Source organism: Crassostrea angulata, chromosome 1, assembly GCF_025612915.1.
Source record: "Crassostrea angulata isolate pt1a10 chromosome 1, ASM2561291v2, whole genome shotgun sequence".
NCBI lineage: Eukaryota > Metazoa > Mollusca > Bivalvia > Ostreida > Ostreidae > Magallana > Magallana angulata.
In genome coordinates, this window is record NC_069111.1 from 16936386 (window position 1) to 16961947 (window position 25562).

General features: G+C 35.0%; 1 protein-coding gene across 2 annotated transcripts in view; it reads left to right on the top strand.

Annotated features, from left to right (window-relative positions):
- The first annotated feature begins 1762 nt into the window (after nucleotides 1–1762).
- The window catches only part of LOC128167769 (low-density lipoprotein receptor-related protein 6-like), a 30027-nt gene continuing 6227 nt past the window's right edge, over nucleotides 1763–25562 (top strand). Inside the window, exons 1-20 of one of the 2 annotated variants that reach the window (XM_052833681.1) lie at nucleotides 1763–1931; nucleotides 2670–2752; nucleotides 3430–3639; nucleotides 3806–3880; nucleotides 4123–4218; nucleotides 5997–6062; nucleotides 6266–6361; nucleotides 6700–6783; nucleotides 6884–6940; nucleotides 12067–12166; nucleotides 13124–13514; nucleotides 16594–17000; nucleotides 17347–17481; nucleotides 17897–18097; nucleotides 19317–19512; nucleotides 19919–20181; nucleotides 20725–20865; nucleotides 23856–24148; nucleotides 24639–24868; nucleotides 25233–25414. In XM_052833681.1, coding sequence (XP_052689641.1) covers nucleotides 2687–2752; nucleotides 3430–3639; nucleotides 3806–3880; nucleotides 4123–4218; nucleotides 5997–6062; nucleotides 6266–6361; nucleotides 6700–6783; nucleotides 6884–6940; nucleotides 12067–12166; nucleotides 13124–13514; nucleotides 16594–17000; nucleotides 17347–17481; nucleotides 17897–18097; nucleotides 19317–19512; nucleotides 19919–20181; nucleotides 20725–20865; nucleotides 23856–24148; nucleotides 24639–24868; nucleotides 25233–25414 — 3289 coding nt within the window. In that variant the 5' untranslated portion in view covers nucleotides 1763–1931; nucleotides 2670–2686. Of the gene's footprint in view, nucleotides 1932–2669; nucleotides 2753–3429; nucleotides 3640–3805; nucleotides 3881–4122; nucleotides 4219–5996; nucleotides 6063–6265; nucleotides 6362–6699; nucleotides 6784–6883; nucleotides 6941–9134; nucleotides 9340–12066; nucleotides 12167–13123; nucleotides 13515–16593; nucleotides 17001–17346; nucleotides 17482–17896; nucleotides 18098–19316; nucleotides 19513–19918; nucleotides 20182–20724; nucleotides 20866–23855; nucleotides 24149–24638; nucleotides 24869–25232; nucleotides 25415–25562 lie in introns of those variants that run through there. The other variant, XM_052833671.1, reaches the window with a different exon arrangement.

The following is a 25562-nucleotide window of genomic DNA, read 5'->3' on the forward strand; positions in this document are numbered from 1 at the left end:
TGAGGGCATTTTCGATGGAACGCCTCAAGCTTCTCATATTTTTCGGTGGTTCTCCAGAGTTCAGAGCAGTAAAGTAACACTACCTTAGTGTTGATAAATTGTGTTGTTGTTCAGCAACAGACAAATCGTCGGCGTCAATTTTGTTGTGTTGTCAATCAACAAGGGACAGATCATCAGCGTCAATTTGTTGTGTTGTCAATCAACAAGGAACAGATCGTCAACGTCAATGTTGTTGTGTTGTCAATCAACAAGGAACAGATCACCAACGTCAATGATGTTGTGTTGTCAATCAACAAGGGACAGATAGTCAGCGTCAATGTTGACGTGTTGTCATTCAACAAAGGACAGAGCACGTCAGTGTTATTGTTGTTATCATTTAGCAAAGGACAAAACTCAATGTTGTTGGGTTAAATTACTCTGCAAAAGACAGAACGTCAGTGATCATAATGATGTTGTGATATCATGGTCAACGAGACCATCAAAATAAAGGAAGGTAGTGGAAGGTTTGATTTTAGTCAGACTGGATTTTAAAGAAAAACTAATGGTGATACCGGAGTATCAATAAAAAAAAATAAACACTCTATGATCGTAGTTATCCACATAAAAATACGAACATTAATGCGGCAAGAAACGAAACGAAACGTCACAACACGACTAACAAAATGTCAGAGGTCGTAAGTTTCAATAAGCAAGGACAGGAACAAAGCGTAACCGATTGTGGGTTGTGATGTGAGTGATGTGGGGTTGGTGGCGTGGGTTGTGAGGTGAGTGGTATGGGTTGTGATGAGAGTGGTAGTGGTTGTGAGGTGAGTGATGTGGGTTGTGTTGTGAGTGGTATGGGTTGTGATGCGAGTGGTTTTGGTTGTTAGGCGAGTGGTATTGGTTGTGAGGTGGGTGGTATGGGTAGTGATGTGAGTGGTATGGGTTGTGATGTGAGTGGTCTGGGTTGTGAGGTGTGTGGTATGGGTTGTGAGGCAAGTGGTATAGGTTGTGAGGAGAGTGGTTTGGGTTGTGAGGTGAGTGGTAGTGGTTGTGAGGTGGGTGGTATAGGTTGTGAGCTGAGTGGTATAGGTTGTGAGGTGCGTAGTATGGGTTGTGAGGTGAATTTTATGGTATGTAAAGTGAGTGGTGTGAGGAGAGTGGTGTGGGTTGTGAGGTGAGTGGTAGTGGTTGTGAGGTGGGTGGTATAGGTTGTGAGCTGAGTGGTATAGGTTGTGAGGTGCGTAGTATGGGTTGTGAGGTGAATTTTATGGTATGTAAAGTGAGTGGTGTGAGGAGATTGGTGTGGGTTGTGAGGTTCGTGGTATGGGTTGCGTGTAATGGGTTGTGAGGTGAGTGGTATTGGTTGTGAGGTGAGCAACTAACGGATTGTTACAAGCTATGGATTTAAACACCACATATTCATACAATTCTAATTTCAAATATGAAAATTAAATTAATAATCCGAGTTTCCTATCTACTGCGATAGTTTGAGAATCGCTGGCGTTTGGAATCACCCAACACACCAAAAAGACCAAACACAACACATTATTTTTGAACTGCAACTGGGGAAACAATAGGCGGAGATTTATCAGTTTAATCACCCTACATGTATGAAGCAAAATTGACTCATATACTGAACGGACTGATAATGGACATTTTATCTCTTCGATGCATTTACATAAAGATACCATTCGCTAGATAACCGTAAGGTCATGTGGAAATAACTCGCATAATGAACACTTTTCATGTGACTTTATGTTTATATAATTTATATGAATTGCTTCAAATAAAATGTGTCATTATATACAGTTTCATATTATATCACATGCTAGCTAAATAAATCGTAATTAAACGGATATATTCCCTTTCGTTCGCCTTCAAATCATAATTGCCTGCACAGAACAACTAAATTCAAGTGCCTGTACCTAGTATTGAAACACACGCATAAGGTATGTTAATTACATTATTTTCCGGTTATTATTAAAATCTCTAAAGTAAACTAACTTTGTTAAGATTTTTTTTTTAAAGTGTAGACATGTATGCACGTAATATTAGCGCATCTGTAAGGACGATGCACTTCCCCTCGGTCAAAGTTCACATTCACTTATTACTACGCATTCATTTGGAATAGGGAGCTTGTTTTAGAACGGTGGGTATATATATATCTATAAATTAATTCGAATACAAGTACAGTATTATGATTAATTATAATTATCGAGACTTGAAGTCGTTTTATAAAAAGTCTTCAGAACCCTGGTAAGTATTTGCTAACTATACTACTATACTAGTATTAATTTTAGGAAGATAATTTATGACTGGTATAATATAAAAGAATAAACGATTCGCAACTTCTGTTATTAAACCAAACCATACCCCCCCCCCTCTCTCTCTCTCTCTCTCTCTCTCTCTCTCTCTCTCTCTCTCTCTCTCTGGGTTTTTTTTTCACCACTATTACAATGATACACGAAAATTAATTTCTCTACAACTATTAATTGAAATGGTTATTAAACAAGTGTAAGCTATCAAAATAAAAAAAATATTAGATTTACTAGCAAGAAATTATGTAGTTAGTGTTAAAATGAAAATGATAATTAATTCGATACTGTTACAAAACTAATAATACATGTAGTATTATGAAATATCATGGTTTTTTAAAAATGATTCAATTGAAAGTTTTTTTTGTCAAGTCAGAAAAACCAGAACAATGGGGGACGGATGTTGCACGGGCTTCGCTAGGTGTATACTTGTAGTGTTCAACATCATATTTGTGGTAAGGAAGCATTTGTTTTATTTTACACTATTATTACCTTATTTGTTTTTATAGTATGATAATCCATTATCAAATCAGGAGACAAAAATGGGCTTATGGCGGAAGATCGGTAAAATGATCACACCTGCTATCTTTTTTAGCTCACCCGAGTCAATGGTTTCATTAATATTTGTCCGCTTGTCTTTCTGAATGTTAATATTGTCCCGAAATTTCAATGTCAACCAAACTTATTACAAAATATCCATTTGGTGAATGACTTTAATGCTTATTTGATCAAGGGTCATACTTACACATTGCAATATGGAATTATGTTAGTAAAGTTCTGGTAATATTATATTTGTCGGAGAAAATATTTTAAAAGCATAAAAATCTTCCTATTCCGTTTTATAATGTGTACTTTGTAAAATAACAATGCAGAATGACACTGGGTTAAAAAAGGAATGTCAGTCAAATTCAATAATAATCGCAATATCAAAAAACAACATTCTCATAAAAACCCATGCGGTTCCAAAGTCTTCCATAGGCAGAGTTTATCCACATGGAAAGTCAATGTTTTTAATCAGTTATAATTCATGTACCTAAAATGGTTAGGAAAACTAGTACTCATAGAATAGCGATATGGTCCACGGGCCTCATGTTAAATTCAGCACTTAATTATCCTAAACGCCTACTTTCAGCTGTCCGGTGGTGGCATACTCGGCGCAGGAATCTGGCTTAAAGTAGACCCAGACTCGGTAAACATCCAAAAGCTGATATCCGTCGACAGTCACGACACAGCCATCTCCTCCACGGCCTATGTCCTGATCGGCTTTGGGGGAGTTGTTTTCCTGGTCGGATTTCTAGGATGCCTTGGTGGAATTAAGCAATGGAAATGGGCCTTGGGAATGGTTGGAATATGTTTGCGCTTCTTCTTTAGAGTTTTTTTCCCCCCAATGGTTTTTTAGATCTTACAAAGATATCTTGGCTGCAATTTGCAAAACCTACACAGTCATTATTTACTTGTAATTAACATGTCATATAAATATTCTAATACATTCGTTGTTTATTTTATAGTACATATTCTTTTTGGTCATTATTTTTCTCGGAGAGTTCTCGGGAGGAATTATGGCGGCGGTTTACAAATCAAAGGTATTCAAAGCAAAGAAATAGTCTACAGTATAAACAAAATAAAACTTAATATCTAGTAGAGATTATGCAAATAGTTTGAATACTCGTCTACAGATTTCGTTTGTTAAACATTGTAAGATTTCAGAATGAAAATCCTGTCTATCAGCAAATCCCAGATAATTCAAATGACCACTAGCATCTCAGCCTAATTTGAACCGTTGGATGATGTTAGGCAATGTTTCTATTGTTAATTACTTGAAAAGGTAACCGACGAACTTGGAACAACGCTTAAAAAGTCCATAGCTGAGTACAAAAACAGTTCCATCATAGAAGACGCATGGGATGCGGTACAGAAAACAGTAAGTTTACCGCTCATACGTTATGTTGTTTTACTTTGATCAATCAGCATTGCAGTTTGTTAAATAAATCCTTGTTTTGTAAATACGAGGATTTATGGGTGGTTTTTCGCTGTTACATCCACCTGATGCAAATTTCGAGGATGAAAAAATTGTTATTCATTATTTCTTTAATTATCCATATGAAGAAAGAAATCATAAGTTAATGACTAGTTGTTGGTTAGTACGTAGCATACATGCAACCAAAATACTTTATATTTTTAGAAGGTTCACTCGATCTGCACTCTTTCAAATTAGCCAATGTTTGCCTAAATTATTAAAGGAATAAGGAATCATTCTTTGGGTAATATGTGATCAAATCCAAGTAAGCCCAAAGGGCTTTATGATAGATTTTACTACGCTCCGGCCGAAATTACCGCCTCATAATATTCAAAGAATGATTCATTATTACTTATATTACTTATATTCTTATTATTTCGAATTTCTTCTCTTTGAAGCAACATTTTTAAACCACTATTTTTATGTAGCACATGCTTTGTATTATTACGCGGCGCAGCCAATAACGTTGTTCAGTTATGCTATAAGACACGCCCATATTGTGTCGCTCATTTTTTATGAAATGATTGGGCTATATGCTTCAAAATTGATTCGAAATGTTATCACAGACAAAGACAGTCGAAAATGTAAATATCTGGACGTCAGTCCGTGTTGTTCGTACTGTATTAGTATAGCTAAAGCTTCAATCGATAACGATTAAATAAAAAAAAAACTTGAAGAAATCGTGCACGTTTATGTCGCATTTGTAGATGCTGTGTGCAGATGAATTCCACTTCATTCTAGAATGTACAAAATACAGTCATTCACGGTGTATAAATTTTAAGATGTATTATTGGTCAAAGCCTTCTTGTTTCAAGCTTGTTTAACTGCTTAGTTTGAGAATAAAATACAATTGAATACTAGTGAACGATATATTTTTTTTTATAGAAAGCCATGGAGAACAGAATTAATTTGTTCTAATAAATGTGTACATCTTCGACTTGATGTGAAAATATACGTAATCAGTATTACATGTGTATATATAAATGTTTATTTGATCATTAAATTATACATTTGTGGCAATATCTTATCATGGCAGATGTGTTTGTGTACTGGCAAATTGTTTACACTGATTTTGCATTACCATGTATTTCATTACCATGTATTTATACAATGTCTATAAATTATCTTGTTTTGAGCTAAGAAACTATACTATGCAATTCCTCCTTTCATACCCCCCCCCCCCCTAGATTTTTATATCCTCAAGATAGATAAGTCTGTAGCTGCGCCATTCTAAGTGATTAAAAAGGCACTATACTGTCTAAGTGATTAAAAAGGCACTATACTGTTTTCGAACGTAATTTGCATACATAAAACCCATGTAAAACCTCATAATTATTGATTTTTTTTAAAAATCTGTTGACAACAGGTTTAGTCGGCAAAAACAAGCCTGTTCAATAATGTTTACATTTTGGTTCTCGCATGCCATGTACAAGATGGCCGTACATCCCCCTTAAAAATCTTCTTTTCGAAAACTATACAATGCTTCAATTTTTTATATAACTACATGTATTTGCAAGCAATCATACTTATTATAAATGAAACATCTAATAACTGTGTACCATCTCCCACCACATCTCTGATTTTAGAGTGTAACATGAACATTTTTGAAAGATACAAGTACTTGTTAAGAACTGTAGTCATGTGAGCTATGTGACCCATGTATCTCTTGTATTTTGTTCCAGATTCATTGCTGCGGAGTAACTTCGTACAAGGATTATAAGGACTACGCCCACTTCAACGCAACTGTGGTATCTCTCTTTCTTTTCTCTCTTTCCCACATCTTTTAAAATACAAAATGAAATAATTAAACGTTTACATTACAAAACAATGATTGTTGATAATTATAGAATCTGTTACCTATAAGCGTTCATATTATTGACCCACTTTAATTTCAGTAAATTAAATATTCTTAAGTTTTTGTCATTCTATTTACATGTTTTTGACATTGCAGTCAGTTCCAGAGTCCTGTTGCCGTGGCAAATATGTGGATTGTTATACGGAGGCGAGTAACAATGCTACCAAGAGTTATAAATCTTTGAACACTGAGGTGAGTTTTTCGTTTTCAATTTCAAGCTGAAAATCCGGTGTTTGAAATATCCCTCCAAAAAGAAAGACAACTCAATCCTGCAGAGTTTGATAGGTCATTTTATACTAGTGTATCAAATTACCGTCATAATTTCGTACAGTGTAGATCGCAAAAGCTAACGAAGTCGGTTAAAATGGACTTCACCAGACCTCCCCAGACAATTAAATGATTATATTTGCTGAATGAGAAAATGCGCATGCGAACGGATTGAGAATTGTGTCGTCTGTTTGGTGACGTTAGGCGTCACCCCTGAGCTGTGATTTGGGCTTTAGATGATTTCTTGTATTTGTTTGTTGTAGGGGTGTTTGAATAGTCTGCAAGATCAGCTGAAGAGCAACCTTTCTATCATTATTGGGGTAGCGATTGGAATTGCAATGATACAGGTATATGTATTTCAAAGTCATAGCAGACATTAAACGATGTAAAGTAGATAATTTTTGTTAGTCTTACATCATTCTTTTCTCTTTTTCTTAAACTCCAAAGCTTCTGGGAATTCTGTTGGCCTGCAAATCGTGCCGTTCCAGTGATGTGGATAACATGGTGTAATGGCTTTGAAGAAAAATAGTGTGATTCATCAATCTGTTTCCCCGTACCTTCAAAGCTTCAGATGGACATTGAATGATGCCGCATATTTGTGAGAGATCGATATACATTTGATCACAACTTTGTCATAATATTGTGACTAAAGGCTGCTGTTGATTAATTTATGATATTGTTTGAGAGTTTTAATAAATCATATTCATGTGGTGAAATCAATAAAAATATAGTTTACTCGAAATATTTACCGATTTATATGTTGTGATTTTTAGTTGTGCAATAAATTGTTTTTTACTTGTATTCCGAGTGAAATATTTTTGAATCGTTCAATTACATGATGTACTACTTGATTGCTCAATTCAAAATAGTGACAAGTATTGTGCTTGGCATGCAAGATTAAGTTTGAAAAGTAAAAAAATTCGGAACTTAGGTAAATAAACATAATGAATATTATATGTCTTTGAAAAAAACTTATACTTAAATGTATCTCCATGAGATGGTAATTTTTAAAAGTAATGGTCACAAAGGACGATAACTCTAGAGGACGTACGGCAAGTTTTATATAAAAAAAAAAACCCCTATATAGATTCATGTGCATAAAATTAAATTAAGTTTGATTTGAACCCTATATGCATTTGTACTTGTAGTTAGGATAATTTTACATACTGTCTCTCGATTTGATCGAAAAAAAAATGATTATTTCAAGTTTTTAAAAATATACATTCGCGTATGTACTATATAATCAAAAGAGTTATTTTGTTTGTATTTAGACTGATGTAGAGGTATACGGAGTCACAAGCACATGACCCTATTAAAATATTTCATTTATAGATTATCATAACGGTACAGGAAACTATATGTCTCTAAAAAGTTCAAGTGCCTGCATGTGGTTTAACTAAGTCATAACATCCCCCTCTAAAAACCAAACAACAAACATATTAAAAAACAAAACAAAACATAGAAAGAAATAATAACAAAAAAAATAAAACAAACAGCCGTTCTGCTCCACCCCTCCCGCATTACCTCCCCCCCCCCCCTCCCCCCGGCGAAACAAAACATAACCCTAGGAAATTGTTATTGTGTGAACATAATATCTGCGACACTTCCCCGTAGCAGCATGTGTGTATCAGTAAGTTATAATAAACATGGAATGTTTATAATCATGTATACTACATGTATATATCGAAGAAAGATGAAGATTATCGTATACATATATATACATATTGATTATTTCTTTTTTTCCAACCAAAGAATAATAGAAATACATAGCAACTTAATTATCTGATTCCACTTTACAATATTTTTATATAAAGTTACACATGTAATTACAATTTAGTAAAAAGAAAACACGCCAAAAAAAAAACAACCCCTCCCCCCCCCCCCCCTCCAAAAAAACCCAACACCATGTAGTTATATTTGGCCGACGGAATGAATGAGAAATGTTCAAAGAGATCACAAAATTGTTAGACATGTTTTTAGATAATTGGTTAGGCGTGTGTGTTAAGTTTGCTACCCTTGTTTCAAAATCTATATAAGTTTTCAATGTGTAGATAGTTATATAGATAGCACTTCCCCCCTTTATTTACTGTGTTAAATTCTGATCTATTTATGTGGTTTTTTTTAAAATACAAAATTAGTATACTAAGTATTAAATTCAATAAGTGAAGCTAAAAAAATGTTTTTTCTCCGCAAAATAATTTAAGCCCCTTTGTTTAAACCCAAGAAAAAAGCGGATGAAAGTTTTGTATGAGTAAGACGAAATTTTCAAATAATAACGTTAAGATATTCGAGATATATGTTACTTTTTCCATAATAAAACATTATTGAATAAAAAGGACTTTTAATTCTCTTATTTTTTCGGGAGGGGGGGGGGGGGCTCTAGAATGAGAGAGAGAGAAAAATTCTAATTTTCGTTTGACAGTTGCCTAAATTTTATCCTGTAAAGGTCAAGAGGTATTCCGCCTGAAAAATTAAACACTCTGTTTTCCCTTGATGTTGCATTTTCAATGTGTAGATTCATTAACTCCTATAAAGTTGGTTTTTAAAAACTTTCAGTTCGGATATTAATGATAAATCAATCCCCGATTCTTTTTTGTTCACTGCATTAAGATTGTTTTCGAAATGTAAACAAATTAATCTTGACCGAATCACGAGCCCTACCTGTCATGCGTAGTAATAATTCTGAAAAATAGTCCCTGAAGATCTAGTTTTTTGTAATGGCCGGGTTGATTGAACGCAAAATATGTAAGGGCCACGAAAGACAACAACATTTGTCACTTTATCCGAAGCTCATTGATGTCTGCTTCAATTCAGTTCTGGACTGTCAGACATTGGTCTGCCGATAGGGCTTCAAAAAATGTTATTTATATTAGTCTTTCTTGGAGTAATTTACACGAGTTCAGGTGAGTCTCTAACTTGACCTAGATAAAGTGTTTGAGTTGTATGATAGGGCCTAGTGAGAATTAGCACATGCTCGATGAATGAATTTTATTTAATGTATCAAAAATGTTATACTGAATCAACATGGTGAAGTCATATATACTTGATTTTACGTCAATTCGTCCTATACTTGGAAAACGCAAAAAATACAAAAGCATGTTTTTTATTTAAGGATAATGGTCCGCCATGTTGAAAGAGTTATTGTGATGGAATATGACCCAAATCTTTGTTGAGAATGACCAACACATTATAATTGCTTCTTAATCGTTCTTCATTTGACAAATTGAAAAGTTACGTTGTCAATACACACCTTGGAAAGGTACATGAAAAGACAGAAGGATGGAGAAATTATTTCGAATTTTCTCTGTCATGAGCACATTTTAATAACTGGTGATGATAGGGGACATTCAGATTGGGGTTGCTATGTGAGTTTGGGTTGAATGATAATCAGTTTGTGTTTTATTTTATAAACATCCATTGTACCATGTATATTTCATCTACAATTGTTAATCTACTTTTACTTGCTAATTAGGCTAGCAGATGATTTCTCATAAGAATTATAGTTTATTTTGTAATTGTTGGGAACGCTTTGTCCATGTGTCTGTCCATGGGTGTTTTACATGCAAACATTAACTATTTATGTGAAAAAGGTCTGTCTTGTTATGTTTGAAATTCCATGTATTGATGTTGATCAGAAATTCACATTGCACTTTATTGTGTACTGTAAACAGGGGGAAGGGTTCAGGGTCTAAACTTCAATGTCTGACCTGTCATCTAGAACTAAATTTTTCATAGTTTCATCAAAATCTACCATTTCAATGATTTTAAGTGCTTCATTGAGGAACGGTGAATATTGATCTGAATTTGTTAATCGAGTAGACTAATTGTTATTTATTACAGTGCACAGAATTTATATTTCCCTTTTTTCCTAAGGAAACTTTTCAGATATGAATATTTTATATTTTTATAACATACAGACCCATATACAAAGATCACATTTCAATGTTATTATTGGACAAAAACTTGGGCATTGGGGGATCAATCAAGCCAACTACCAACGATAGTTGGGCAGTAAAAGTTTTCTGTACATTCGTGTACAGCAGAACTAAATAGTACTTTTATGATTTAGAGCATGCAGTTGGATTAAGTCTCATGATAACTATTGACATTTAAATGATATGTAACGTTTGGTATTGAAAGTAAACTGTTTTACTATTAGGTACTTTAAATTGGTAATGATGTTAAAGGGATAGTTTAATTGTCAAATCATTACATGTGAATTAATTCACACAATTCCTAATTCACTCAGTCATTTGTTTTTATGTTTTAGTAATATGCATATAGTTTCATATGCTTGAATGTATATTATTTTTCATGTTTGTTTGTATTTTGAAGAAGGTAGAGTGGGTTGGATAAGGTGAATCTTATTTGCTCTATCTGTCAAAGGCGGTTTCCTCTCTTCAATGGAAATTAATTGACATTTTTTTCCCCTTAAGAATAATATGTTTGTAGTGTTTAAGAGCATATGGTAGATTTGTTCAGGCATATTATATCTGGGACATGCAGTCTGCTTTTAAATGAAAACACACAACTTTTGGAATTGTTATGTAAAATGAACCTAATATGTAACATTGCTACCTTTTGAAAACACATTCAAAGCTCCTCGTTGCATTAATAAATTTTCATTGAAAAAGTTGTGCTTGATTACCTTGATGATAAAGACAACTGAATGGTGTTGTAAACAAAATATAATTTTACTACAGTGTATAAGTATTGTCTTTTGGCCCCCCAAAAATATTAGTTGCCGTGACATACCATTAGTACAGATCATTTAAACCATAAAGATGAAAAGACAGGCCTATAACATTGAGAGGCAAATGAATAAAAATTCCTCTACTATGGAGTGTACACAATTATAGACAAACAATTGAAGAAAAACGCCTCTTTATTGATTTTGAAAGGTGTTTTGACACAAATCAGATTAGCAGTAGTACAAAAGGTACCAGTATTTGAGCCGTGCCATAACTTAGTGTCAGGCGCTGTCATGACATAATAAAGTCTTTTGGGATCTCTTGATAGATCCAGGTATACAAAGAACTGTGACCTCTAGAGCATTTATATTGGGAGGGGGATGAAAGAACATTAAGTGATAAATATTTTGAAATTAAACTCCTATAAAAATTCCTGTAGAGGATGAGGGTGTTTGTTATTGTTTGTTCTAAACATAATATCCCATGATAAGTAATTTTATTTATCTTAGTTTTATTTTAGCGGCAATGTATCTTCATTCGAATGGTTAGGCATCCCAAATCTACTTGTCTGGCTTATCTTTATTCAAAATACCATGTATTCTTTAAAACATGGAGTGTTTTGGCAGTTGGCTAATTAAGAAGTACATCTGAAGTATGTTTATACATGTAGCAGTCCTAATAGGATTTTTTTCTCTCAAAACAGATGTTACGGATTTTTTCCCTGATTTAAGAAACCATTAGAAATCATGCAAGGGGAGGGGGTCCTCCTTCTCGTAGATTGCTTCTGACAGCTGTTACGCAAGACATGTCAGAGTTACAAAAAACATAAGTAAAGAAATGGTCAAAAATAACTCCTGATTGATAATAGAATTACCCTTGTTATTAGTGGCTTCCCACAAAACTGGCTGTTTTTAATTATGTGATTTATTGTTTGGATAGAGAGAAAAGATAAAGGGGAAGATGGATATGAGAGAGAGAAAGGATGAGAGAGGGAGAAATCTCTCAGTCTTATTTCATGCTCTTGACAATTCGAGAGATGGTAACTGTAAGGCTCCTGTTGAGATGTGATGCTATATAGTGCACAGAATTATGTAACAAAAAATCCAGAACATTTTGTACATGATCCAAAAAAATTCAATCTCGTTAATCATCAAAAAAGTTGGATATCTGACATGATAAATGTCTGAAAGTCTGAAATGGTTTTATTTCAGAAAACTAGATAAAAATTGTCTTCTTTCCTCCTCTTACCACCAGCATGTCTGAAAATGAGATTGGTTTCTGCACGTAGATGCACATTATTATATCCCAAACTTATTATGTCTTTATGATTTTATTAAAGATTTGAGCTCCACCTTAATGCTCCAGTCAAAATATTAAAAAGCATGTTGTGACTGCTGTCTTTGCAATGTTGTTTTTTATAAGCTGAAGAATTGTTTGTTGCGTTGTTGATGACTCAGTGTCATGTATATTTGCTCTCAGTTATTGATACTCGTGCAACTTCATGGTCAGAGGTCAATTGAATAACCGATACAGCAGGGGAATGTCTTCTGAAAACGTTTTCTTTCATTTACTAGGATTTGTAGTGAAAAAATCTATTTTGATCAGATTTAGTCTCTGAAGAGATCACTGTGAGATTTTGGCCCTTTTCTTGCATATTGTGTCCAACGAATGTAGTCAAAATGCTATATCTTCAAATCAATAAGCCTCAGTTAATGAAAACCCCTCAGATATTAAAAGATTTTATATATTTGGGGTAAAAGAAACAGGGATTGTTTCTTCTAACTCAGTTTTATAATGATATGCACAGTATTCCAAATATCAATGTTTTAGATACAAAAGTTAAAATATGTGTTGTAAGAAAAAACCATATTGCTGTAAAATGATACTTCATTATAATTTTATTCATTTGCTTTATTGACATGTTTTTTCTTCCCTTTTAAAATCTCATGTAAGTGAACTGAGATTTTCATAATTTTTTTTTTTTTTTTTTTTTAAGCTAAACCATATTTATTACTGGCAAATCGTCTAGACGTACAACTTATTGATGCCGCCTATAGCGCTAACTCCACCATTGTCCAGAATGGTCTGGAAGATGCGGCCGCCTTAGACTTCTGCTACAAGGACAAATCTGTGTTCTGGACAGACGTTAGTCTGGCCAAGATCAAGAGGACGTGGATAGAGAGACCCAAGAACGCGGAGGATATCATCGTTTCGGGGCTGGTGTCGCCCGACGGTCTCGCCTGTGATTGGATTGCAGAGAAGCTGTACTGGGCCGACTCTGAAACAAATCGACTCGAAGTGAGCAACCTGAATGGAAGTTTCCGCAGTGTGCTGTTTTGGGAAGAGTTGGACCAGCCCCGTGCCATAGCCCTGGATCCACTCACGGGGTAAGCTTGTGGTCTAAATTGTCCTTGCTCTTAGTTTATTAAGTTATATTATATATTCAGGCCAGTTGGTAAACAGTGGCAGGGATTTGGGATATAGGATCTGTGAGAGAAATAGCTACCTGTTTTTGAATCATTAAGTAGAAAAATTTCTGACAAAGTAAATATCGGGTCTATCCATGTGTATACATGTGCCTGCATAATGTATAGTAATGAGGGATTAAGTAAGCCTGCATTCAAGGTTAAAACTGATAAGCAAAGATGGAAAGTGCTTTTTGATCTCTGTATTGCCTACTGGAAACTGTAATCGGTGCAATCAGGTTATAGGTTAGGCCGACCAGGAAAAAAAAGGATCTTTGTTTCAGGCCTCAGGACTAAAACCTGTTATCATTTGCATCAACATTGGGAATTTTCAGAGTGGATTTTTCCTTGTATACCTACTCATATGGGAGATTTGTGAACGTCTTCTCCATGTTCCGTGTAAACAGATTATTTTGTATAAACTTTTGCTGAACCAAAGTCATCAGCCTTACAATGGGCCAAATTGAGACTTATGATCCACTATGGTTTTTAAAATAAATTGAGTTATTTCTTCTAAATAAAATGGGATAAAAAATTGTTAGAAAATCAACATCAAACACCTGCAGTATGTATTCTGATTATTGAGAGATTTTTCTTTTTTTTTTCACTCTCTGACAGGAATGTTATCTTTGAAATTTACAGCATGCCATATATTTCAACCTTCAACAATGTGTGCATGAATAATGATTTTTGTCAGCCTGGCAAAGGGTCATTGATTGGAGAAATACTTCACATAGCTGAATTGAGAGAATTTGGAGATTCTTTTTTTTTGTCTTGGTCTTGCTGTGAAAAGGGGGTTACTCTGTCAACATCAAAGAGCCCGAAATGATTAGGGACAGTTGATGAAATGAAGGCTAAAGCTAACTCTGAATGAATAGAGAGAAAAGTGGACTGCGATTTAATGGAGGTAAAAGGGGCTATTTTTGGTGACACTAATTGTACTGAGAATTGCCAGTTCACAGACTGTCCACTAAGTTTTGAGTGAGAGGATGTATAATAAAGCTTTAAGCAAGGGGAAAAACTGAAGAGGTTTTTTTGTTAAATTAAAAAAGAACAATTAAGTTTGAAGTAGGCATTGTATGATTTTTACAATACCCTTGATAAAAACTTGACTAATTAATCAAGTGTTAGGATGAAGTCGGTAAGTGTGGTACTTATTGCAATGTTTATTGGGGTTAATGTACTAAGTTTTAGAACATTTGATAAAAGTTTAGAAATTGGGGAAAAACCCCATATGCAAAATAAATTAGTACTGTTGAAGTCAGGATGACTAAGGGAAAAGCTCCTCTTATTTATTGAATGTGAAATGTGGTAGGGTTTTGGGGGGCTGTTTGAACAGATGAATAAATGACACATTCAATGTAAGCAGAGATGTGCATGGGTTGAAATGAGGCTAATTGAACCGCACATATCCGTGGATTGTGTAGTGATCTTATTATTGTCACACTGTCTACAAACTGAAACTAAATTGGGTAATTTGTAACTACACTTGAGTGACTGTAAAGCATCAGATAATAAATAGATACACCAGTCAAATACAATGACGAAGCAGGTGTCGCCAGTGCTTGGAGTAGGGAAAAACAACTTTCCGCGGCCCGCGAACTTACGAGGTGTGCCTAAATTGATGATTGTTGGCGGTGACAATATTATACCACCAACCTGCCACTAAATAGGCTTTTTAATGACAAGTGTCAAAACACAAGTGCAGTGCACCCTTGAAGGAGAAATGGCGCTCGAAAGCTTCATTTTTCACTGCCATTAAGACAGTCTGCCTGACTTTGGGAGACCTTCCAATGGAAGGATTAAATGTCATTTCTAATAGTACTTGTATATTTAATATAGTTGTTCTTGTACATAGCCTGTCAGTCAATCAGCAGCGACATTTACTCTACATTTGTTTGAATGAGCGTGTCATAATGCCTGCTTGTTTGTTAAGCCATTCAGAGGCAATGTTGCCTATCATTCACAGCAGTGTATTTGTTTACAACTTTTAAACAACATTTTTAGGAATGGAAAAAAAATCTGACATTCCAGGCCTTTTCAGTATTCAAATTATGAGAGTTTGAGGTGAATTAATGTATAGATGCATCAGGAAGCTGATCTAGTATTTTGGCAGGTGTCCCTTTTAGCCTACGTAACAACAGCACTGCAAAATGCAGGGTGAATTAAGATTTTAAAATATTTACTGTTGACATAGAATTTATAAATGTCCATAGGCCTGCCAGCATGACAGCACTAGTCATTTACCTGTACTAAGTAGCTGGGCAGGCCCAACTACTGAGGCTCTCCAGGGGGTTTATGGGTCTTTCATGACAGGCCAATCATTGTCTTGACGGCCCTATTTTGTGACTGTGTGGCCCTGAAGTGTTTCAAGGACAAGGTTCAACTGCCCGTAGATGACCATTAAACACCTGAGTAGTCATAAATGGTACACGCAATATTTACTCCCATTCTAAAGAAATGTGTCAAGTTACTGATTGGATGCATGTACCACTAATTAAAATGTTCATGTAAATGCTAAATGACTAGTAAAAGATTATGTTAACTATGTTGACAAGTTTTTATGAAGTGATAAGGTTGCTGGGTGGACCGTTTTTACTGACTTACCACATCTTTGTGCACTCAAAAAATGATTTTATACTGAGAGACTTTTTTACAGCAGCTACCTATTAAAATACTATAAAATGACCACAGCCTCTTCTCATTGATAAGTGTTTTCTCATAGAAATCTCTTGAATTTTCATTGCATATTCAAAAAATATATAAAAGTTGGTGTGCTTTGTTACATGGGAAAAAGGTGGTGCTGTTTTGCTATTTTCATAGTTTACATGCTTTAATATATGATAATTAATTTTATGAATTCAAACTTTTCAAATGTTTTTGTAATGATCAAAGTTAATTAAAATCTTAATTTTTTTATGCTATTTACTAAATTAAGGTCAAGGTCATATGTCAAGGTTTTAAGTTACAATTTTCAATAACCTCATTTTGTGTTTTTTAGATGGATGTTTTGGACGGACTGGGGCGAAGTGCCAAAGATAGAGCGTGCAGGTATGGATGGCGATCGAAAGACTCGGTCCATTATAATTGACAAAAATATTCATTGGCCCAATGGTCTGACCATCGACTATGCAGACAACAAAATCTACTGGGCTGATGCCAAAGTCAAGTACATTGCCAGCTGTGATTATGATGGCAAAAACCATAGGGAGGTAGTGGCGGGGGAGAAGATTCTGTCCCACCCGTTTGCTCTGACCCTGAGTGATAGAACCCTGTTTTGGACTGACTGGCAAGAGCGCTCCATCTTCTCTTGTGATAAAATAACTGGCAGCAATATCCGACCAATCATGGAGAACATTTACTCTCCTATGGACATCCATGTGTTCAGTGCCAGCAGACAACCTAGTAGTAAGTACAACTCTATTGACAGTCCTACCACAATCTCTTTTGATGGTAATTTTATAGTAATATTGGTGTTTGTGGTCAAAAACAGCAATTTCAATCATAAGTAAAATATCAGAACATGTTTTTTTGCAAAGCGTTGCTCACAGGGATAAACTGGTTTGTGGCAATGAATATTTTGTATGACAGAGCCTATATTGATTATCATATATATATTAAGAAATTCTAAGAAGGTTTCATGGCAAAAAAATTTGGATGCTATTATAACTTCTTGTTGTTTTCCATTTCACAGTAGCAAGGAAAAAGCTACTCTTGTATACTGAATACATAAGACGTTTTCTGTGTGTTTTAGGGCCAGATCGGCATCCCTGTACAATCAACAATGGGGGCTGTTCTCATCTCTGTCTGATCTCACCCAAAAAGCCATTTTTTGCCTGTGCCTGTCCAACAGGGGTCAAGCTCCTGAACAAAACCACCTGTGCAAAAGGTAGGACTTGGCCTACAGACATTTTATCTCGGTTTGACAATTTGATGAATGACAATAATGATGCAGAATTAAGGATATTTTTAGTAACTTGGTTACACTACTTGCATCCTTCCCAGAGATAAAACTAGCAAGAAGTGGGAAATGATGTTGTGAAAGCCAATCAGTGGTTATTATGGTACAATCTGGCTGCAAATGTTATTTTTAATCCATAAGCAGTTTGACATGTATAACCTTAAAATAGTGTGACATACAGAATCTAAGGTCATCTTTTCAATTACAATTCAGCCTTTGGGAAAGAGACAAATATGACTCACAAGGTCTCCTATGCTATATTAATGTAGACAATTTTGTGTCTGAAAAATGACATGCTATCGTTTTCATCAGACATCATATCAACATTTTAATAAATTTGTAGGCGTGGAACAGCTGTTGCTGCTGGCCAGACGTCGGGACATCCGTAAAATCTCGCTGGACATGCCTGACCACACGGATGTAGTGCTGCCTCTCAACGAGATCAAGCATGCCATCGCTATCGACTACGACCCAGTGGAAGACCAGGTGTACTGGACGGACGACGAAGTCAGGGCCATCAAGAGAGCGTACCTGGATGGAACAGGTTAAAGAGCTTTGAAATACTGACAGAGTTTTCTTCATTATTAGAGCAGAATGTTATGTCATTGCAGCAAAGCAAAGCAGTACAAAAGCAAGCATTCTCTGATGATTTTTTAATAACGAATGAAAACAAAGTGTATGGCAGTAGAATGCGTAAAGAAACTGGGGTGAAATGGGTTTTTTTTAATGTCTGTTTTTTGTGTAACTTTTCTAAGTTTTCATAATTAAATCAGAGTGTTATGTCACAGGAAAAGCTAGGTAGTAGATAGGGAAGCAAGCACTCTGACAATTTTGTAATATTCAGTAAAAACATTGTCTACAGTAGCTAGAAATGCTCCATATAAAGTAGGGTGAATTTAGGTTTTTTAGTGTCTGTTTCAATGTAAAATGAACAATAGAATGTTCAAAATTTAAAGACGTCTTTCAATGGATGGAATTGATTCTCTCTGTTAAAAAAAAGATGGAAAAACCCAAAAGTTGATAATAGGATAATATCTGATAAAAACAATGTAAATGCCTGCACTTTAATGTCAAAGATCTATTTTAAAACAGTTTAGACATGAAGCATTACCTCACTGAAGCTTGTTTGAGGCCTCATGGCTTGTCGCCCACGAACTATTGCACACCTTGTTTGTAAAGAGGTCTAAAAATTTCTTCTTCTGTGGGGGTGGATTGGTACAAGCCTGCTGATTTGTATGCTGTATGGGACAATTGTTTACCATATAAATCTAACAAAAACCTACAAATGCCATTGTATAAGACTGTATCTTATCAGATGAACAAAAATCTTAAGAACAATATTGTGCCTCAAAATGTATGTATTTTCAGTTAATGCGTATAAATTCCTGATGTTTTAATATTCTGCAAGAAACAAGTCTCCTCTTATGTAATATTTAGAAACTCCTGTTGATTTGATAATCAACTAGCATGTTTCAGCTAGTTGGCACTCCAAAAATGAGGAAGAAATGTTTCTATTATTTAACATGTTTAAATTTTTTAAATATTTTTTCTGATGTCCTTTTTTTTTTAGCACTGAATAACTTTTCATCCAGGTTTGATTTGTAAAATACTAGAAACTAATGCCATTTTGATATTGGTACACAACACCAGTCCCCTTCCAAAAATGAATTGATTTCAATTGAAGCAAAAACAAATATTAACAAACAAACAACTTAAACACATGCCAAAAAAGTATGTCCCTAAATTTTATTACTTTGTTGCAGGAGAAGAAGTTGTTATCCGGACTGGAGTTTATCATCCAGACGGAATCGCTGTGGACTGGATTGCCCGGAACTTGTACTGGACAGACACTGGGACAGACCGGATAGAAGTGGCGAGGCTGAACGGGACCTCCAGGAGAGTTCTGATCTCGGACGACCTGGATGAGCCCCGGGCTATAGCTCTGGATCCAGCTGCCGGGTGTGTACTAAGTGCTGACTACTCCATTACCATTCTAATGATCAAATGAATTAAAGGGGAAGGCTTTTCATGTAATGGTGGTAAATGATTTTACACTGAAAGTTTTATGGCTATTTGTTATGATGTAAAGCAGGGTTTTTGAAAAGAGGAGGCAGGAATTGAATTTTTACTGTCTCAATGATCAGAATTAGCTGCTTTTTATTTCATAATTGGCTAAAAAAAATTCAGAGAAAATAATTCTAAAAAAGCCTCTTTAAAAGAGTTATTCACCTCTTTATTTCAAAGTTATTGAAAGCCTTGTTGTAATGTTTAAGTACTCTCTTTCTAAAGGTGTGTCTAGACATTTTCAATGTGCTCTGACAGGGCAATAGCAGTAATGTTTTGGTTCTTGTTTTTGCCACATTAGGCAAATGTACTGGAGTGACTGGGGAAAGGTGCCAAAGATTGAGGTGGCCAACTTAGATGGAAGTAGTCGACAGGTCCTCATTAACTCCTCCTTGGGGTGGCCTAATGGACTGGCCATTGATATCCATGCCACCCCTAAGAAACTCTACTGGGGGGATGCAAAACATGACAAGATTGAGGTATCAGATGTGGATGGGACCAACAGAATTGTACTGGTGGATGAGAAACAGAACATTCCCCATTTGTTTGGATTCAGTTTACTAGGTACAAGACACAGTCATATGTAGTCAGTTTTTTTATGTATTGCATGTATTTGAAAGAAGGGTGGAGGATTTTAGAACTGCATGAATTTGGAAGAAAATAAATAATCAAAAAGTTTTTTATTAATTGAGTATTATTGATGCAATTTTTTAGGCAGTGACCTAGTGTTATGTAGTTCAAGAAAGGACAATTTGGTTAAAATAATTTTCTGGTTCTGACCAGTCTTGAAAATACATATATAATTATAAACAATGAAGTCAGTTTTGTAGGGGGAGGCTACCAGTAGAAAAACAATTCTGGAAAGAGTTATTTCTCTTTGTATAGTGATTATGATAGGACTCATTGAAGGGGAAAATTAATATATATAACTTCAATAACATTACACAAAGTAAATTTGAATTCCTTGTTTAATATGATCTTGTTTGAATAGATTGTAGATCCAAATACTTTTGTTTGGGATGTTATAACTTTGAGTTTTGAAAAAAAAATATATTAAGGGAATGCGTGAAATGCTATTAATGATTTCGGTTTTATCTATACTTATAGGGGATTACATCTACTGGACTGATTGGCAGAGGAGGTCTATAGAGAGGGTCAACAAGCACAATGGGACGGACAGAAAAGTCATTGTAGATCAACTCCCAGATCTGATGGGGCTCAAGGCCGTCAGTGTGTTCAATTACTCAGGTAAACAACCGGGGCCTGGGGGGGGGGGGGGGGATGTAGCTACACCGTCTGTTGAATAGTGTCTATTGGTGACCTAAACAATCTGCCATGTGTGTATTTCATCGTGAGGATTCAATGCAAAGATGAAATAAAGGGAGAGCCCCAAAAATAACAGAATAATTTACAAATTGTTAAGATTGAAGTTTATCGTCTGGATTCTCCAAGTTTCCATATGATCATTTAGGGATCTTAGACAAGACAGCAAAAAATAGAAATAGTGTTATGTCATATATCTATCTGTTCTGTTAAACAGGTTAATTTGTTTGCTTTTTGGGAATTGAATTTTTTTGTGTAGTTAGGTGGATTATGTGTAGCAAGTGGAGTGATATGGTTGTATGCATCTTGAGTAATTTTTTTCTCGAACAGGAATTCATGTGTGGAAAATGATCCTTATTTTAGAACAATTATAGTGCTTTTATTGTCACATTGTTTGTTAACTGGGCTTATGATCTGGAACATCACCTGTGAATTGGGGAGTTTTACGATTCACTGATAGGATTTAAGTGTTCAAAAATTGCAAGATGACTGCATAAAATTAAAATTCATGGAGGTTTCTCTCATTTTCTTCTTTTTATTTCTTTATCCTCTTTCAAATTGTTTTTGAAATTGTTATCTCTGAATCAGAATGGGAATGTGTGATGTGATAGTTTTCTTTTATTGTAACGATGAAGGATAAACATGTAATTTTAAAAATTAAAAATCTTCAGAGGAGGCGTACGCGACTATCCTGGTAAACTACGCTCTGGTATTTATTTTATTAGTCATCAGATCCGATTTTATCATCAAACAATTCTCAACTCCCCAACTTTTTAGTTTCAGTGACTGTGCCATCATTATGTGTGTGTGTGTGTAATGGAGTGGGGGTGGGAGAATTAGGATGGGGTGGGGATGAAACTCGGTGTTAGAAACTTAATATGAACACCTAGAAGTTCATTTTAAAGATTTGACTTACAAGATGATATACTGAGTCTTTGTTTCCTAAAGTTGTGCATTTTTTGTAGTAGACATGAGAAGTAAAATTTTATTGAAACATAGACTTTGAAAAATTTTTTGTTAGCGAACTGTTTTACATTTTTGTGCTTGCAGATAATATTCAAATTTATCTGATTTTTATGTCATAAGCAAGAAGACAATATCGAAACATGAAGATGTTTGATATAACTATTATAAAATGTGAATAAAGATGGCAAAGGATAGATTAGGGTCAGTTGTCAGGTATGCTAGGATTAAACTTAGCAATAGAAGGTTATGATCTCTTTGATGTATGACTAAATGCGACAAAATCTTCGCCAGTAATCCCTGACAAATTAGAAGCTAATTTGCCATTTTTGTTGCATAAAACATTTGATCGCTCTCTCGTAGTTGCCTGAGAGTTTGATCAGCAGACCGTATCACTTTTATCTTCTCCAATAGTAAAGGCTTCAGTGAAAATGGAGGCAGATAGTTTTTTTTTTTTTTTTGCTCTGTATAAACATAATTGATGAAGCGGTGAGTATGATTGTGAAGAGTTCAGTCTTCAGTTGCACTTGGAGAAGAGGGTAGGACTTTTGTGGACTATGCATGGCGAGGACAGATGTTTTTGTTGTGATCGGGGTTTGGATGTGGATCGGTTGTGTTTTCTGTAAGTACCTAGTGTCTGGGGGAAAGTTGTCACAGTAGAGGTCTACGAGATAGGGACGATCCTGGAGCAGTTAGAAGTAGTTAAAAGTTTTACTGTCATTATGATGGTAATAAGACATTGTCATTAAAAGTCCAAGGTATGTGTGAAGGATCCATATCCTCCATTTATGAGTATCAATTTTTGGGGGGGGGGGGTAATAAAAAAAATTTCAGGGTCAATTTTAAAATTAAGAATAATTGATAGTGATTGAACTGGAGGAACCCATCTGAAAAAAAACTGTACTTGTTGACAGAATACTGTTAGCTAGAGATTCATTTTTGTTTTGTTATTAATGAACATATAAAATATTCACATAAACATGATAAAACTGAAGAACGGATCAATATACATGTAATATCATTTTATGTGATAACTTGCATTTTGGTATCACTTTATTACAAGGAATCTTGTTTTTCTGTTTTCTTATGAATTTATAAGGTATTGTACATCAAATTAGTAAGGTTATTTATGATTCATGTACTAACAGTATGAACGCAAGTGTTTTGACTAAAAGGCTTCTAAATTAAGAGAGAAAAAAAAATTCAGAATGAAAACAATTTTTTTATGTAGTTTCCTATTAATATTGATCAACAAACATTAAAATTAAAGTCCAATTTAAAAACCAGAGGAAAGCTTTTAGCGAAAAGTGTGGCATTTATTGTATTGCTGCTGCAGTAATCATCCAAAAGATGACAAGAATGGGGGGATGGGGGGTGGGTGTATGTGACAAGAGAGGACATGTCGGGTGGGGGTCGGTGAAATAGCAGTATACCGTACAGCTTGAATCAATTAATAGTGGGCTTCAAAGGCCAAGGATCTGAAAACTTGCCGCAATGGATGAATGACTCCAATAACATATTTTGGATTTGATGTTATCATCTCATGCATATTATTCAAAATTACAAAAATGTAACATCTCATATACAATGAATAATTCTCTTTCATCCCAACCCTTCTGAAGTAATTATATTGATGGGGACTTCAAAAAGTCTACTGCAGTTAAAGGTTTGAAAACATTAAAAATTAGTAGGTTTTTTTTTAAAGGACCATGATTTTTTAAAAATATGGTAGCTTTCCCTTTGGTGTTTGGAAAATCCATCATGTACCTTCATGGGAAATATTCTCATGATTTTGATGCCAAAGAAATGCGTTTTGAGTGATATGTTCAGTTTTTGTGCTGATATTGTTAGTTCAGACGGCATCATTTATGAGATGTTGAATTAATTGCAAGACAATTGCCGTTGTTCCATTTTCATGAATAAAAGACAAGCCTTTGTTTTTCGTTGTACAGGTACCAATCCGTGTGCCCACTACAATGGGGGATGCAGTCACCTTTGTCTGTACACGGCCGACCAAGGAGTGGTGTGTGCATGTCCAATGGGATTGGAGCTTGTCAGTAACGGGAAAACCTGTATTGTCCCTGAGGCGTTCCTTCTGTTTACAAGTCACCATGACATTAAGCGCATGTCGTTAGAAACCAATCACCGAATTCGTCCCATACCAATCAAAGGGGTCAAAACTGCTCTTGCGATAGATTTCCACATTGCTGACGACAGGATCTATTGGACGGATGGAGATCTGAAGGCAAGATGATCAGACATTGATTGCATGATTCACTTATCTAATATTAATGGAATTCTAGGACCTGCATTTTCTTTGATTTTCCTGTCTTAGGAGAGGAGGGTTTTTTCCCTCCTAACTCTTGTGTTTTAATAGGCAGTGACATGCGAAAGAATGATCCATGTCAGATATCAAAGGCTTATATAATACCTTTGATAATGAGATAGGGGACTTACATTATATAATATAGGCTTTTATCCTTAATCTAAGATCGGCTTAAAAGATGAAAAAGAATTTATTTTTTTAAATGCATATTTCAATATCAAAGTAATTGGGGAGTTAAGGTTCACTAAACAAATTCATCTCTTGCACTCTACCTTGAAATTCCAAAAAAAAAAATCTTGTTTTTTATTACATGTATTATTAATATTTAGATAAACAGGCATTTTAAAGCAATGAAATAAAGAGGAGGAAAGCATTCAAATAAAAAAAAAAAACCATTTTGTTTTTACAGAGAATCAGCAGGGCTTTTCTCAATGGCAGTGCATTGGAGCCCATTGTTCAGTATGGCCTGACTTATCCAGAAGGAATAGCTGTTGACTGGGTGGCTAAAAATATCTATTGGATTGATACAGGCATGAAACGACGGATTGAGGTGGCTCGACTAGACGGGTCCTCTCGACGAGTGATCATATGGAAAGATCTGGAGTCACCAAGGGCTTTAGCTGTCAATCCTCCTGATGGGTAGGTTACTATATAGCCATTTTATCACAGATGACAGTTGGTTAAGTTTAACTAGAACTTGAACTAACATCTTCAGTGAATAATCAAACAAAGTCATTTGCCACCTATAATAACTTACCAATGAAATTCTGTTCCCATGAACCTGTGAAATTTTGGCAATAATTAAATATTGGCAACCACATATTAAATGTTTTTAGAAAACAACATTTATTTATCAAATATGCAGTACATGTATTTTTAACTTAAGCCATTTTTCTCATGGTCATTACAGTTAACTAAACCAAATATCACATATTTACCCGATTTGTTGGGTAGAATTAAAATTTCATCTAATTTTATTTTTATTTGCTTAATTTGTTTGCAGCTACATCTACTGGACAGACTGGTCTACACAGAAACTAGAGAGGGCAGCTTTGGATGGAACCATGAGGGAAACCATTAGGACAGAGATTGGACAAGTCCATGGCTTGACCATTGATTATGGAGAGAAGAGACTGTACTGGACCAGTTTAGACCAGAAAGTCATCGCCTCCTCAGATCTGAACGGTATTTAGAATACTGAATTTCAATACAAGCATATCTGCTATTAAACTTATATTTTTTTTCCCATCAGACTAAATATTTGAAAAATTGTGGTTGTTGAAATGGCAAAAAAGTATGATTTGTTGTTATTTGGTAAACCAATGATGGATTG